Source organism: Staurois parvus, unplaced genomic scaffold, assembly GCF_062004578.1.
Source record: "Staurois parvus isolate SC_StPar_1 unplaced genomic scaffold, SC_StPar_1.0 ptg002841l, whole genome shotgun sequence".
Lineage (NCBI taxonomy): Eukaryota > Metazoa > Chordata > Amphibia > Anura > Ranidae > Staurois > Staurois parvus.
The window spans coordinates 269,511-286,636 of record NW_028320637.1 but is presented as its reverse complement, the minus strand read 5'-3'; the positions used below and the strand labels follow the sequence as shown (position 1 = coordinate 286,636).

Genomic DNA, 17,126 nt, shown 5'->3' with positions numbered 1-17,126 from the left:
TCAACCATTAAAGAAAAAAAAAATTTAATTCCTATACCCACAGTTGATCCAGAGGAAGGCAAAACAATCCAGCAAAGCACGATCCAATTGGCTCCTGCAGGGAAAAAATTCCTTCCTGATCCCCCGAGAGGCAATCGGATATTCCCTGGTTCAACTTTACCTATAAATGTTATATTCTGTGTATCCAAGAAAGAATCCAGGACTTTCCTAAAGCAATCCATTGAGCTGGCCAGAACCAACTCTTGAAGGAGTCTATTCCATATTTTCACAGCTCTTACTGTGAAGAAACCTTTCCTTGTTTTTGAGATCTCACTACTCCAACAGTATTAACGCCACACTTGTTTCATTTAGGACCTGCCACGTCTCAAGTTTCAGGTTTCATGGATCTATTGTCTGTCCTTCCCTTTCTCCAGGGTTTGTTCCGAGTGGCTCCTTCTGCCTCCAAACTGAAGAAGTTAAAAGCTGCCTTAGACTGTTGTGTTGTGGATGTGGCGGAATACTCGGCAGATCCGCATGCTATTGCAGGTTTGTGTCCTCCTTCTAATGAATTTTGTTTTGTTTTGCAAATTAGTATTTAATACATGGTAAAGGATTCCCAGAGCACTGTGGGTTATATTAACATGGCAAAAGCTGCCTGCTTTGAGGCATTGCTTGTCTGATTGAGACCTCAGACAAATCATTCCCCTGCCTCAGCTTAAGCTGCTGAGTTCTGTAATTAAGTCTCCAATCAGCTAAGTTCCACCTACTGCCAAAAAGAAAACGGTTTTAAGAGCTGTTTTTTTTTTTTTAGTATTGGTAAGAAAAAAGGAAATCTGTACAAAACCACCATATACTCCATTCAGAGACCCTGTCACTAGCTTTACAAAAATGCAGGTAAAAGCACAGAATTGTTTATTTGTCATGTTTTTCCTTTCCATTTTTTTTTTTCTTTCTTGCAACATGCCCTTGACCTTGCCAGAAAATTTGAATACTCCAGGAAGAGTCAATTGTCTAGCACAGCCTTCTCCCTTCTTATGTCATAGCCCTCTCCTGGTAGTGCCTTATTACTGTCTATGCTGGCCCAGCTCCTCTGCCCCCTCCCCTTGCACCCCTACCTAAACTTTTAGGCCCCATTCACAGGAGAGTTTTGTAGCTCGAAGCTCCAAAACTCTCAGGGAGAAAAAAAAAAATCAATATTACTCTATGGCGATGGTTCACGTTTTGTGGCTACTTTCAGGCAGATTGATGCCTTTTTGGCTCATTTGTATTCCTATAAAAACACATGGAAATGCACAAATCGCACGTTTTCATGCGCTTTTGCGTGTTTTGTCGCGCGACCAAGAGCGTTTTTCTGGCATGGCAAAACATGGTAATATTTGATGTCACAGATGAAATTTTTCTCTGTTGGCTAATACAAAAATGCCAGAAGTCAAAAAGGCTGAAAACGCCCGAAAATCACGCACAAACTCTTGCAAATGCGCAACAAAATGCTTAAAAACACTACGCTCAGATGTGAATGGAGCCTTATGTAGCTGCCAGGGGAGGAGCGAAGGGGGATACTATTGAGTGTCACTTGAGTGACAGCTTCGAGTCTGCTGGAGCTGCTGATATCACATCCAAGATGGCGGCACCAAACCTTCTCAGGGGTTTTGGATGTCTACACAAAGGGGGAGGGGGGGCTCTTACAGGTAAACAACATGTATTAACTGCACATATAATCTCTGTAAGGTCTTCCATTGCCAGGCACATTCATTTTGGCACATTTGCAGACTCCTTTACAGACAAAATACATAACATTTTAGCTCCTGCTTTTGGAAAGAAGGCGTGAGGCTAATTACAAGAGCAGGGGGATAAGGATTCCTGAAAATCCTTTGCTGCAAACTATTTTAAGATATAGTGCAAGGAAGAACAGTATAGTTCCACCAATATAGTTCCACCAATATTTTCCACCAATATAGTTCCACCAAATATAATTCCACCAATCTAGTTTCACCAATCTAGTTTCACCAATCTAGTTTCACCAATCTAGTTTCACCGGTATAGTTTCATCGGTATAGTTTCATCGGTATAGTTTCATCGGTATAGTTTCACCAGTATAGTTTCACCGGTATAGTTCCACTAATATAGTTTCACCAGTATAGTTCCACCGGTATAGTTCCACCGGTATAGTTTCACCAGTATAGTTCCACCGGTATAGTTCCACCGGTATAGTTTCACCAGTATAGTTCCACCGCTATAGTTTCACCGGTATAGTTCCACCAGTATAGTTCCACCGGTATAGTTCCACCGGTATAGTTCCACCGGTATAGTTTCACCAGTATAGTTCCACCGGTATAGTTCCACCGGTATAGTTTCACCAGTATAGTTCCACCGGTATAGTTCCACCAGTATAATTTCACCAGTATAGTTTCACCAGTATAGTTTCACCCGTATAGTTTCACCGGTATAGTTCCACCGGTATAGTTTCACCGGTATAGTTCCACCAGTATAGTTCCACCGGTATAGTTTCACCGGTATAGTTCCACCGGTATAGTTCCACCGGTATAGTTTCACCGGTATAGTTCCACCGGTATAGTTCCACCAGTATAATTTCACCGGTATAGTTTCACCGGTATAGTTTCACCGGTATAGTTTCACCGGTATAGTTTCACCGGTATAGTTCCACCGGTATAGTTCCACCGGTATAGTTCCACCGGTATAGTTCCACCGGTATAGTTTCACCGGTATAGTTCCACCGGTATAGTTTCACCGGTATAGTTCCACCGGTATAGTTCCACCTGTATAGTTCCACCAGTATAGTTTCACCAGTATAGTTTCACCAATATAGTTTCATCAGTATAGTTTAACCAGTCTAGTTCCACCGGTATAGTTTCACCGGTATAGTTTCACCGGTATAGTTCCACCTGTATAGTTCCACCAGTATAGTTCCACCAGTATAGTTTCACCAGTATAGTTTCACCAGTATAGTTCCACCAGTATAGTTCCACCAATATAGTTTCACCAATATAGTTCCCCCAGTATAGTTCCCCCAGTATAGTTCCCCCAGTATAGTTCCCCCAGTATAGTTCCACCATGCTGCTCAGTAGGAGACGAATAACTGACTGCTGGTCTCCTACACTAGGCGCTTCCCCAGACCAGAGCCATCGTTAATCCTGTAGCAAGAGGACGGTGTCAACGAGACTTCCTGTAACAATAAATAATCTTATGGCCCTTACACACCATAAAATATAAAAATTTAAGTAGGATCAGCCGATTATCTGATGATTAGTATAGTGCTTTCGACAGCCAGACTTATTATACGACAAAAAACGAGGGTGCAAGCTAGAAATTTATTGTACGTGAACCCAATACCTAATTCTCATTTAACCACTTCAAGTCCGGACACTTTCGCCCCCTTCCTGTCCAGGCCAATTTTCAGCTTTCAGTGCACTTTGAATGACAATTGCGCGGTCATGCAACACTGTACCCGTAATGAATTTTTTAGCATTTTTTTAGAGAGAGAAAACTTTATTTTGGTGGTATTTATTCACCGCTGGGGTTTTTATTTTTTTGCTCTATAAATAAAAAAGTCCAAACATTTTGAAAAAAAGTGTTTTTCTTATAAAATTTTGCAAATAAATAATCTTTCTTCATAATTCGTGGCCAAAATGTATTCAGCTATCTTTTTAAAAAAAAAAAAAAAAAATAACCCAAATTAGTTTATAACCAAAAATTATAATTTTTCAAAAACAAAATTTTTTACATTTTTGATTAATTTTTTTTTATATTATTATTTTTTTTTTGGTTTTTTTAACATTCTGTCACCCTAGCAGTACATTGTCACCATAGTGACACTGTACTACTTGTGGGAGTGATGAAGATTTTTTTTTTTTTTACACTGATTGCTTTTACACCCATTAAGGCTGTAAAAGCAATAATTTCTCCTTCTCTCTGGCTGCATTCTTGCAGCCATTGAGAACTACTGTGTGAGCTGTGATTGGTCACAGCTTGTCACATGGTACAAGGCTGTTGTGAATAGCCTTGTACCATGTGACCCATGTGAGCATTCACAGATTTCACTAGTAGAAAGCAATGATGTCAGAAGTGACATCTTGCTTACTACTCTGCATGTGATCACTGATTGGCCAATCAGTGATCACATGATCGGGACCTCACACAGAGGTCCCGTACAGCGATCGGTGTTCCGCTGTGTCCTCTGGACACAGCTTGAACCAGATCACGGTGCCGCGTGCTCCCAGGGAGCTCGCACAGGCAGGGAAGCGGGAGGACGTTTATAAATGGCCACTTGCTCCTGCACTGCTCGATTCAATTATTTCTGTACACTTTAACCACTTCCTGTCCGGCCCATGTACATAAACTGCCGGATGGGGAGTGGTTAATGTGTACAGAAGTAATCGAATAGATAAAATGCGCATGATCTGAAGCAAACAACGACTCTACACCTCCTTTTCTACACTAGTTCATAGCTACATTTTCCTTTGGCGGACAAGAATTTCCTTACAAGTCAACACCATTTTGACTATATCATGATATGCACCTTCGTGGAAAATCGGACAATTGGTCTCATAGTGTGTACTAGGCTTTAAGCTCAGGCACATTCACATTCACATTGGGAGAGGTATCGGTTGAGTTCTGCTTGAGCTCCACAATGATAATGTTCACAAATTGGGCTTCATACAGGGGAGGAGCTCAAAGGACATTATAGCAGATATAAAAATGTTATCTTATGCAGAACACTTTAACGTTTTTCTTTTCACATTCAAGTAACGGTATTACAGTATTAATCAACAGACCAACAGGTAAAACTTTTTTTTTCCCTACTGAGACTTTCTCTTTACATTGTGACTTGTTGCAGGGGCATTAAAATCTTACCTCCGAGAGCTTCCAGAGCCCCTCATGACGTTTGAGCTGTACGAGGAATGGATCCAAGCTTCCAAGTGAGTCCACACGTTTTTTGTGACATAAAAAATGGGTCACAGGGACTTCTACAGGAATTTCAACATAGCAGGAGAAGTATTGGTTTGCAGTGGGGCCTTGTGGTGCAGATTTATGGAGCCTAAAGTGTATCTAGGACCATTTCATTTGTTTGTTTAATTTAGGATCGAGGTATAGAATGAGTAAACAAATGTCGAGTTTTTTTTCCTGTTTGTATCCCCTTATGAAGATTCCTCTTCACTTCTTGTTCTGCTTCAGAAATCTAAGCACTGAAAGTGTGATTTCTATAACTGGTCCAGTTGTGGTGATGTAGTCTAGTAGCTTGACTAATAGTGACTCGATCCAAATGACATCCTGCAGATCGTAAGAAACCTTTAATCCAACAACGTGTGCAGATCATAACAGACGAACATTAGATCAGTAAAAAATCATAGTGTGTCTAGCTCCAGCAGAATACAGTACATGTGGTGAATGGAGGCTAAGCATGAAACGTAAGGATGAGACTAGCGACCTAGAGCATCCCCTAGCTCCAAGGGGAGGTAGGGCCAAAAGTGTTAAAAGACAAACAAACAACAATACATGTGTAACATGATCCTTTGACAAAACAGGAAGTGGGATGAAATCTCTACGAAATGATGGGAAATCCCTGCTGTCACTTTCTGTCACGGCGACAATAGACACTCAGACAAATAGAGAGGGTGCATCTACCCAGTGGGGACACAGACGGCAATTAAACCAGATGGGGGTTCAGACACCAGCTAAAATGAACAAACGTTTTGGCTATTGATATGAATTAAATCTCCAGGCTCCATCTTAAAGGGGTCAATAAATCATATTTTTGTGACTGTAAAACCGTGTGAACATATAAACTCAATGGGGAGTATCATTACTAGGCTGTGAACACAGGATCCCAGTTCTGAAAGGCTGAAGTGCTAACCACTCAGCCCATGTGCTACTCCTCTGTGCTTATAGGGGCATAATGCCAATCTGAGGACAGCTACTCACTGGACTTATGACGCCCTCACACTCAGGCTTTTATGATCTGTGTCTGTTTCCCCATTACAGCATTCAGGATCAGGACAAGAGGCTTCAGGCCCTCTGGAACGCTTGTGAGAAGCTGCCAAAACCCAACTACAACAACTTAAAGTAAGTTGGCCATCAGTGCTACCATGTTGTCATTAGATTCTTGCTGTGGCCTTTGTACTTGTAGGCGGAAGAGTTTTAGTGCTGCCCGTGGTTTCCTAGAGTAATATGAATTCACATCTTCTGTTGTGGATGATGGTGGTGCCTTCAGCCCTATTTGGCCATTTTTTTTTTACCTTTTATATCTTGACTCCACCCCTTCGTCCTCAGAGTTTGTGAACCTTTCATTCCCCACCAGTTTCCAGTTGGCCATTGTGAACGCTTTCCTTATCCCTTTTCCTCCTTGCAGATTTGCTTCTCAACCACTCATTTAATTTCAGGTATGTCATCAAGTTTCTCTCCAAGCTGACGGAGTTTCAAGACGCAAACAAAATGACTCCCAGCAATATGGCCATCGTGTTGGGGCCTAACCTGCTGTGGCCACAAGCGGAAGGGTAAGTTGCCCAAACTCCGATGAGAAGAACTTGGCCTTGAGACAGAAGACCTGGGACATTCAAGCTCAAGTTGACATGAGAGAGTTCTAAAGAGCAGTTAAAGCCGCAATGGGCAAACTACGGCCCGCGGGCCGTATACCGCCCAGCGGACCTTTTAATCCGGCCCGGGGAGCGTGGCAAACATCGGCTGTCAGAATGTGTGTAGGTGGGGTAGCGTGATGAACGTGAGGGGAGCTAGGCTCCTCTCACAGTCCGCCCTGAAGACCGGAACGGCGCGGGAACACGGCGAGAGGAACGTGCGGAGCAAAGGTAAGTGAATTGACACAGGGGGGACTTGGCTTACTACTTGGGGGGGAATAGTACTGTGGGGGATGAAATACTATATGAGGGATGAATTAATATGGGGAATGAATTACTATAGGGGGGATGAATTACTATATGGGGGATGAATTACTATGGGGGATGAATTACTGTGGGGGATGAATTACTATATGGGGGATGAATTACTATGGGGGATGAATTACTATATGGGGGATGAATTACTATATGGGGGATGAATTATTATATGGGGGATGAATTACTATGGGGGATGAATTACTATACGGGGGATGAATTACTATGGGGGATGAATTACTATATGGGGGATGAATTACTATGGGGGATGAATTACTATATGGGGGATGAATTACTATATGGGGGATGAATTACTATATGGGGGATGAATTACTATGGGGGATGAATTACTATATGGGGGATGAATTACTATGGGGGATGAATTACTATATGAGGGATGAATTACTATGGGGGATGAATTACTATATGGGGTATGAATTACTATGGGGGATGAATTACTATATGGGGGATGAATTACTATACGGGGGATGAATTACTATGGGGGATGAATTACTATATAGGGGATGAATTACTATGGGGGATGAATTACTATATGGGGGATGAATTACTATATGGGGGATGAATTACTATATGGGGGATGAATTACTATGGGGGATGAATTACTATATGGGGGATGAATTACTATGGGGGATGAATTACTATGGGGGATGAATTACTATATGGGGGATGAATTACTATGGGGGATAAATTACTATATGGGGGATGAATTACTATGGGGGATGAATTACTATATGGGGGATGAATTACTATATGGGGGATGAATTACTATGGGGGACGAATTACTATATGGGGGATTAATTACTATGCTTACTATGGATGACACATACACATCATTCATCTACTCTTGGTACGGCCCCCCGGGTCCAATATATGAACCCATTGCGGCCCTCAAGTCAAAACGTTTGCCCACCCCTGAGTTAAAGGGAAGGCATTGCTCATCTTTTTTTTTTTTCTTAAGTTTTTCAAGTGATTTTTTTTAAGGTTTTCAAGAAAAAAAGCCATTGCAACTGTTAAGCCCACACAGGAGCAATTACCTCATGCCATAATCCCCAATTTCTAGATTGTAAGCTCGAAAGAGCAGGGCCCTCGATCCCCTCATGTTTTGCATTGTATTGGTATTGTTCTGTCACATGTTCTGTCCCCCTTTGTAATGTACAGCGCTGAGTGAACTATTGGCGCTTTATAAATACTGTATAATAATAAAAATTAATAATCAAGATAGTGGAATAAAATGTAGGCTTTCAGGAGGCAAATGGTATGAACATGAATTAAGGTTGTAAACAGGTACACAGTTAATCTAGTGAAGGGTGGTGAATACGTTGGGGTCAGGTAGGGAAGCAGGAAGGTTTAAGGAGCTGGGGGGGGAGATTAAGGGGAAGTCCCCATGAGCTCCAGGTCCCATTCAGGAATGGGGTTAAAGATGTGATAGGCTTGGTAGGCTTACAGATGGCAGGACATAATTAATCCATGGTTCCCATCTCTGTAGAAATTTTAAGTTGGGAATCCGTAAGCTTTTCATTAATTATTTAATAAAATGAAATGATCGGTCATTTGGTCCCTGACTTCTTGTAGGGAAACCGGGAGCTTCTTCAAAGCTTTACCTATTGTTTGTTTGACTGACCAAATGAGGTACATGGCCAGTTGTTGATTGGCGTAAAAGCCTTGAATTGGGCAGTGGAGCACAGTGAACTGAACATCCCTGGAGACAACCAGGTGAAACAAGGTTTGAAGAAGTTTGAAAATTCTGGACCAGAAGGCAAATAGAAAGGATGTCTAGAGTTTACTGGGCTTATGGGCAATATCGCCTAACTGAAACAAGAGGTACTTACTTACCATACCTGCTATCATAGTTTTACCAAAAGAGGGGCTTATTCGTCATTTAAGGAAAGAAGGTGGAGCTATGCAAATCATTCTTTTATAGCTTGAGGTCAGCTAAGTGTCCGGTGCTGGTGGTTGTCCAGTTCCAATGTACAATACAATCACAGTATTTTTTTGGTCTCCATTACCATATTATTACAGGAAACTATATTCTTTGTATGAATTTAAAAACAATTATCCGAATGGGTCTAGTGCTGCAAATGAATAATGAATTCTTAAATGTTAATTTTGTTGTCTGGTAATAGCCCTAAATTTGTTCAGTTGCTTTCCTCTCTCTCAATTCACGCAGCAATATCACGGAAATGATGACCACCGTCTCGCTGCAGATTGTAGGGATCATCGAGCCAATAATACAGCACGCTGACTGGTTCTTCCCAGGTGGTAAGTGTGGATATCGGGGTTGTGCATACCAATACATTGTCCAGGAGCTCAGCATCAGGCAGCTGCCCTAAAGCCAACTGTTCATGAACTTCTAAGCCCACTCAAAAACAATGTTCGTTAGATGTTTTGGTAGAGACGCTTTTTAATAAAAATCAATTTCCTCCCACAGAAATTGAATTTAATGTGACTGGTAACTATGGCAGCCCCATACACACCAACCATAATGCCAACTACAGCTCCATGCCCTCGCCAGACATGGACCACTCAGACCGCAAGCAGCACGACCAGGCCAGGAGGCCTCTCAGCGTGGCGACTGATAACATGATGCTGGAGTTCTATAAAAAGGATGGGTATAACCTTTTTATCATGCTACTTGTTCAATTATGTTTGTCTTCTAAAAGGGATGGAGAAGTATCTTGTGGGGTGGACTCAGGGCAGGATTGTAAGTTTTCAGCCATAGCATCCAAAGAAATGAGACTCTATAGTGGCTAATCTGATCATGGCTTTCTTTAACCTGTTTTGTTTTTTTTTGTTTTTTTTTTCCATCATACTTGTCCTATCCCCAGTTATGAGAGGATGTCCTCAGTACCAGCTAATAATGGTGGACACAGCTATTTTTTCCTTGGGCTCAGCGGACACCCCTTAGCTGATGTTTCTCAGGAAGGATCAGTTGTGTTTTATACATTTCCACAGCCAAAGGTGATTGTTGCCCCAAGTTAAAGCAAGGGGCCTTTGTTTGCTCAACGTGCAGTTGTCAGATGAAAGAGATATACACTACAATTGTTCCTCAAAATGGGCATGTCTCATGTGTGATCAGTCCAGAATACCATGTCAACGACCTCATTGCTTTTTCATTGTTATAAAGGAAATCATTACCAGGAGATATATTTAGGCTGCCATTGCTGAACTTTTAATGGAAAGATGCTACACCATATGGCCAAAAGTTCCTAAAGAAAGCTTTACCATTACACCTACTATATGGTCAAACGTATAAGGAATGCCCTGGGTTCAGGTATCTCCAGGCTGAATGCTATGGTTAACACTACATCATACAAAGACATTTTAGAGAATTATCATCTTCCAACCTTGTGGTAACAGTTTAGTAAAAGTCCATTTCTGTTCCAGCATGACTATGCCCCTTTGCACAAAGCCAACTCCACAAAGACATGGTCTGGCCAGTTTGGTGTTGGACTGGGGTGTCTTGCACTTGAGTCCTGACCTCAACCCTACTGAACATCTTTTGGATGAATTGGAAGGTTGATGGTGATCCTGGTCTTCTCATTAGATTTTGGAACCTGACCTCAACCCTACTGAGCATCTTTGGGATGAATTGGAAGGTTGATGGTGATCAAGGTCTCATTCGATATCAGTACTTGACCTCAACCCTACTGAGCATCTTTGGGATGAATCGGAAGGTTGATGGTGATCCAGGTCTTCTCATTCGATATCAGTACCTGGCCTTAACCCTACTAAACATCTTTGAGGTGAATTGGAAGGATGATGGTGATCCAGGTCTTCTCATTAGATTTCAGTACCTGACCTCAAGCTTACTGAACAGCTTTGGGATGAATTGGAAGGTTTTTGGCGATCCAGGTCTTCTAATTAGATATCAGTGTCTGGCCTCAACCCTACAGAAAACCTTTGGGATGAATTGGAAGGTTGCTGGTGATCCAGGTCTTCTCATTAGATATCAGTACCTGGCCTCAAATCTACTGAACATCTTTTGGGATGAATTGGAAGGTTGATAGTGATCCCTGTCTTCTCATTAGATTTCAATACCTGAACTCGAGCTTACTGAACAGCTTTGAGAAGAATTGGAATGCCGATCACAAATGAGGTCTTCTCATCCAACATATGTGACCTCATAAATTCCTACAGATACTCCAAAATCATGTGCAAAGCCTTACCAGAAGAGTGAAGGCTGTTAAAGTCACAAAGAAGGACCAACTTCATATCAATAGCCATGGTTTTAGAAAGTGTAGCGCTAACTATTATTTTAGAGATTGCAGTTCTGGGACTGTTACCTATACCCTGAGTGCTAGCTGCTATACTTTTATTCATAGTGATATATATATATATTTATTTTTTAATATTGTATAATTGCATTTAGCGATCGCTCTATTATCTTTTTGAATGGTTTTAGAAAGAGATGTCCAAAAAGCTCATGTAGATGTGATGGTCAGGTGTCCAGACTTTTTGCCAAATGGTGTAGTTCTCTAGCTGCCATTCTCATCTTCTCATTTGGAGCTCTGACTTTGCCTAATCTGCATGTTTTTGACTTAGCACTAAACCCATGGACAGCCAAGCAATTTGCCTTTTCGGAATGAGGTTAAGAAGTGCTAGATTTGTGCTATAATAATAATTTATGGAAATGGGCTTCTTGGTCCTTTTGATCTTTCTGATTGCCAAAGGGTAATATTTTAATTTGACGGTTAGTTATGTCATTTCTTTTCAAGGGATGCGACATTGGGAAATGTGTATAAATGGCACCCATTCGATGGAGAAGCCCCAGACCAAATTTATCAACATGAGTATATGGCTTGTTAAGGTGTACATAAGGCAACATTTTTTGTTTTAGATAGATTAGGGAAGGGTGGACCCTCTGTCAGGTTTTGGGTCTCCATTGGGGAGTTTCACCCTATTTGTCTTGGTGATTATTCCAGTGAGAAACCAAACTATTAGAGATATAAACAGAACAAAAGGCGAGAGGAAACCTTCCAATGGGGACAACTTTTTTAGAGAAAAGTGTTTAAGGGGCAGATGATCCTCACTTTGGAGAGAATTCCTTTTGCTTCTTGTGTTTGCAGGGCAGAAAGTGCAGGGAAATCTCCCCAGCAGACCTAAAAATTACCTGACCGTGTTTTTAACCTTTTCCTACTCTAGTGCTAAAACAAAAGTTTTGGCTATGGCTATACATGTTTAACGTGTCAACTAGTTTTTCAGTGTGACAGTAGGTCTGAGAACGAGGAACACGCACCGGTACACATTCCTAGTTCTCTGCTGCAGTGTTAATGAACATTCCCATGGCACAGGGTCATTTTGCACTATTAGTTGAAAAGGAGCCTTGTGGTGGCTACAAGGAAATGTTGGACAGAATAGCAGTCCTAAGGTTTCATGGTTGCTCATGCTCCCTGCTGATTAGAGAACTCTAGCTCTGTCTGGACAAAGTGTTTGTGGGACCTCTGCAGAGAGACCACTGCTTCCACACAGAGACCAAGGGTCCTTCACAGCAGCATGCGTGTTGTGAATGGACCTTTTGAGTTCCGTTCTAAAAAAAAAATAGCTGTATTCTGAATGTGAAACTGTTGAGTTGTTTTGATGGATACATTGGTGTTTAGGCATTATCTTCTGCAGAATACTGCAACAAGGAATCATTTTCATCATCCGCTCAGTTAAGAATTCCTTCCCTCCCCCTCATATTATCGATCCACATGAAAACACTTGTGGTGTTAAAGATTTTTATGAACAATCTGCCGTTAGCAGCTACGTGCGAGGGACCCAATGGGGGTTCCTGGAGTTGGGCATTAGGGAAAGAAAAGAGTGGTGGGGACACGTTGTGGAGGTAACAACATCTATGAAGGTCTGTGGTGACCTCCTCCTCAACAATACAAGCCTCACTGTTTTTATGAGGAACGTTGGCAAATTTAATGCAAGGTCACAGAATTACTGTTTAATCTGTTATTGTTCATTAATATAGATCACGAAAGGCATATTTAAATACAGCTAGTATAATTCATACAATTCGATATGCCATTCCCTTAATCCCCTGTATACCAGAAATGAGGCTGTGAGTGGGAGTGTCTGTACCGTTGGCCACCTGTATGGAGCAAGCTGCTGTCTCTTCACATGGGAAGACTGTAAATGTAAAGCATGCTAAGGGGCTGAACAGAAACTACAAAGGGTTCAGTTTATATGGGGAATATATATATATCAAGCAGCATTGCTCTGACATGTTTTAGGCACTGGGGGCTGAGGGGAGGAGCAAAGGTTGTCAGGGTTATAAAGAGTGGTAGCAACATGTGAGTCATCAGAACAGAACTGGCATGTAAAACAGTTGAAGTTTATGCATTTCAACGGTGTACTTGGCTGTATATCATGGCAGATGATTCCGCTGAACGTGCCGACTTTGCAGAGCCCGGTGCTAGTTTTATCGCCAGCCGCCGCTCCTGCCACTTTCCCTCTTTCAGTGTCTCTCCACGCTAACGGTGCTTGTGTTTTTGTCCATGCAGCCTTAGGAAAATTCAAAGGTAAGATGTACCTCCCTGACTTGCCTCTCTGACCTCCGTCTCCTGTTATCTGCCGTCTCGTTCCAGAGAGTCCTCTGTCCTTCATCGGGTGCATGTTCAGCATCCTGAACTGTCTGCACATTGTGTCTGTCCTATGTAACCATTTTCTTGGCCGTTCCTATGTTTGTTTTATTTAAGGCTTTTTACAGCACCAACATGGTTTCCCATTGCTTTAGAATACATAGATGCCATCCGTTCTCAAAGGAGCTTACAATCTAATGTCCCCAATGCAGTCTTGGGACCCTTTGACACCTATGCATTTTTATATGGGCCTGTTCAGACCTTGGCGTGTGTTCAGGGGTGTGTTTGCAGCAATTATGGTGAGTTTTCAATGGGGTGCTGCAACGGGCACCACAACTGCCCTTCAATAAATCTTTTTCTGACCCGTGGAATATTGTACACAAACCTTGTTGATAAACCAGAGAGGGACAATTTTTATTTAAGGCGTTTTTACAGTACGAACATGGTTTCCCATTGCTTTAGAATACATAGATGCCATCCGTGCTCAAAGGAGCTTACAATCTAATGTCCCCAATGCAGTCTTGGGATCCTTTGACACCTATGCGTTTTTATATGGGCCTGTTCATACCTTGGCGTTGGTGCTGCAAGTGTGTTCAGGGGTGTGTTTTCAGCAATTGTGGTGAGCTTTCAATGGGGTGCAGCAACGGGCACCACCACTGCCCTTCAATAAGTCTTTTTTTTCGACTTGTGAAATATTGTACACAAACTCGGTTGATAAACCAGAGACAGACAATTTTGGTAAAATACAATTTTGCAATCTTTATGGTTTTGTATGGAAAGTGGTGTGAGAAGGAAACCCACACAAACACAGGGAAATGTACTTGGGAATGGACCCTATAGCAAGACCTCAACACTGCAACATGAAGTGGGGAAGGGTTTCCCCCTATTGAGTTTCTGTTGCTCAAGTAGAGACTGGGTGTGTAAAGAGAGAAGCACCAAAAGCAGAAAGTCCAGACTTTGTTCTATCCAAACTTGTATATCATAAAAATCCAACACCTTTCAAGGGTTTAAAGGGTCCCTCCTCATCAAGGTTTGATACTGTTGACCAACATGTGTTCTGCACTGAAGGAAATTGGAGGGATCCCGATCTCTGGTGTACTGATGAAAATTGGCTAAATGGGAATTTCCTTTCACTTCTTGTTGGGTCCACCGAACAGGAGATGAAAGGACTCTCCACAATGGGACACAATTGGCAAAAAAATAACTTAGTCCTTTCGTACTCCATCCAAAAAGATTGTGACTAGATATATTATAAAGCAGCCTTTCCCAACCTTTTTATTGTATGAATGCCTAAAATAATTTTCAGGTCTCGTGGAAATCTTACTAAAACCAATACATTGGGGGGCAGTAGGAAAAATGCCCCTTATGTTGGTGGTCAGTGGAGAGAATGCCCCCCCTCACAGTGCTGGTCAAGATGCCACATTTACAGACTGCCAATTGGTGCTCTAACTGGAACTATGCAGGCACCATCAAATAGGAGATGAAACAACCACAGCTCAAGGAACCCCGAACAGCCTCTAGAGGAACACAAGGGTTCCCAGAACCTTGGCTGAGACTGGCAGCTTTAAAGTCTAACTCCAGAAATATATGCCCTTAAAAGACTTACTGTGGGCCAGCTTGGTTCAACTGCTGCTCCACATGCTATAATTGTCTGGCAGCTGGGGACACTGTAGTGCACTGTAGTAGCACTGGCTACACACAGTAAGCTGCGTCATCTACTGGAGATACAGGAGCGACTTCCCTCTCCACCTCCCTCCACCACTCAGTAACTGCCTTGTATTTTTTGTCAATGAATACTAGGTAGCCTCTGCTTTTGACGTCATCTCCTTTATTTCTCCACGTCAGCAAGCCATGATCACGGGGCGGGAGGGGGGTAGGTTGCTTCCCCCCAGATTTTGCATCCCCCCTCAAAGCTTTTGAGCCCCCCCAGGTCTCTGAGACTGCACCTACTGATCCATGAGCCAGTTTGATAGGTAAATTTGATGTAAAGAGGCACTCTGATGGGGGGCAATTGATGTAAGGGGGGCTCTGATGGAGACATTTGATGTAAGGGGTTTTTTATGAAGATATTTCATGTAAGGGCCTCTGATGGAGACATTCGATGTAAGGGGGGCCCTGATGGAGATATTTGATGTAAGGGGGGCTCTGATGGGGGCAATTGATGTAAGGGAGGCTCTGATGGAGACATTTAATGTAATGGGGGCTCTGATGGAGACATTTGATGTAAGGGAGGCTCTGATGGAGTTATTTGATGTAAGGGGGCTCTAATGGAGACATTTGATGTAAGGGGGGTTCTGATGGAGATATTTGATGTAAGGGGGGTTTTATGGAGATATTTTATGTAAGGAGGTTCTGATGGAGACATTTGATGTAAGGGGGGGCTCTGACGGGGCCATTTGATGTAAGGGGGGCTCTGATGGAGACATTTTATGTAAGGGGGCTCTGATGGAGACATTTGTAAGGGGGGTTCTGATTGAGATATTTGATGTAAGGGGGATTTTATGGAGATATTTGATGTAAGGGGGGTTCTGATGGGGCAGTTAATGTAAGGGGGGCTCTGATGGATACATTTGATTTAAGGGGGGCACTGATGGGGAAATTGATGTAAGGGGGGCACTGATGGGGGCAATTGATGTAAGGGGGGCTCTGATGGAGACATTTGATGTAAATGGGCAATATGATGGGGACCCTGGTGTAAAAGAGGACTCTGATAGGGACACCTGAAATAAGGGGGTTTAGATTCTGCCTCTGTATTACCTTTCAGATGTTTCTTCTCGGTCATGTGGATCACACACAATGTTGACATTCCGCCCCCTGAATTTTTCTAAAAATGCACCCCCAGACCAGATAGGCTAGATCTGGCCCTGTGCCTCGGCCAATGAAAGCCCACACAGCATTCAATGACAAGAATACAAGATGGAGCACCAACGCATTTTTGTTTCCAACAAGGAGGTGGCTCCTGCCTTCCTAGAAGATGATACAGTTTACCATATGAAATATCCACAATAGGTACACCGAAGTAAACCCCTGACAGAGTTTCTAATCCTTCATCCAAAACAAAGCGTTTGGGTTGGAGTTCCAGTTTAAATATGTACATTTTGTGGTCAGAATGCTCAGAACGTCTTTGTTCATCGACATTAATGATGGGATTTGGCCTGGACTCCAGTAACAGCTTTCAGACGGCGTTGTCTGCGGGGAATTTTTAATGTACTCATTGAGTCGAGGATTTTTCATGTTTCAGCTCTTTATGGCTTCTTAAAGGTTATGCTCACTCCCTTCCGCACCATCTGTGTCCGGCCCATGTAAGAGGATCGGGATTGTTTTACGATGCTGTAAACCGTTTGCTGAAAGCCTTTGATTTGTGATCTTTATGATTCTGGATGATAGCACACAGTTTTTCCCCATTGGGATGAAAGCCACTGGTGACCATGAAGTAGATGTTTGCACTTGTGTACACGTCCATTAATTGAATGTCTTCCTTGTGTCTGTCTGTTTTTGTTTATTCTTAAAATGAAAAGTCAAATAAAGGAATCTCAAAGATTGATTTAAAACCCTCCTATACAGTGCAAATCTAGATGAGAAGAAAGGTGCAGGCATCTGATGATTCTGACTGTTCCTGGAGCCCCCAGGAACCCTGAAATCCACAGTTATTCTG

The 17,126-nt window shown here is 42.4% G+C and overlaps 1 protein-coding gene across 4 annotated transcripts in view; it reads left to right on the top strand.

Annotated features, from left to right (window-relative positions):
- Positions 1-17,126, top strand: part of ARHGAP44 (Rho GTPase activating protein 44) — a 67,525-nt gene that overhangs the window by 27,377 nt on the left and 23,022 nt on the right. For 2 of the 4 annotated variants that reach the window (XM_089666786.1, XM_089666785.1), the window contains 7 exons: positions 414-525; positions 4,835-4,916; positions 5,980-6,060; positions 6,378-6,491; positions 9,073-9,164; positions 9,334-9,514; positions 13,394-13,411. In XM_089666786.1, coding sequence (XP_089522912.1) covers positions 414-525; positions 4,835-4,916; positions 5,980-6,060; positions 6,378-6,491; positions 9,073-9,164; positions 9,334-9,514; positions 13,394-13,411 — 680 coding nt within the window. The remainder of the gene's footprint in view (positions 1-413; positions 526-4,834; positions 4,917-5,979; positions 6,061-6,377; positions 6,492-9,072; positions 9,165-9,333; positions 9,515-13,393; positions 13,412-17,126) is intronic. The other 2 variants (XM_089666788.1, XM_089666787.1) reach the window with 1 other exon arrangement.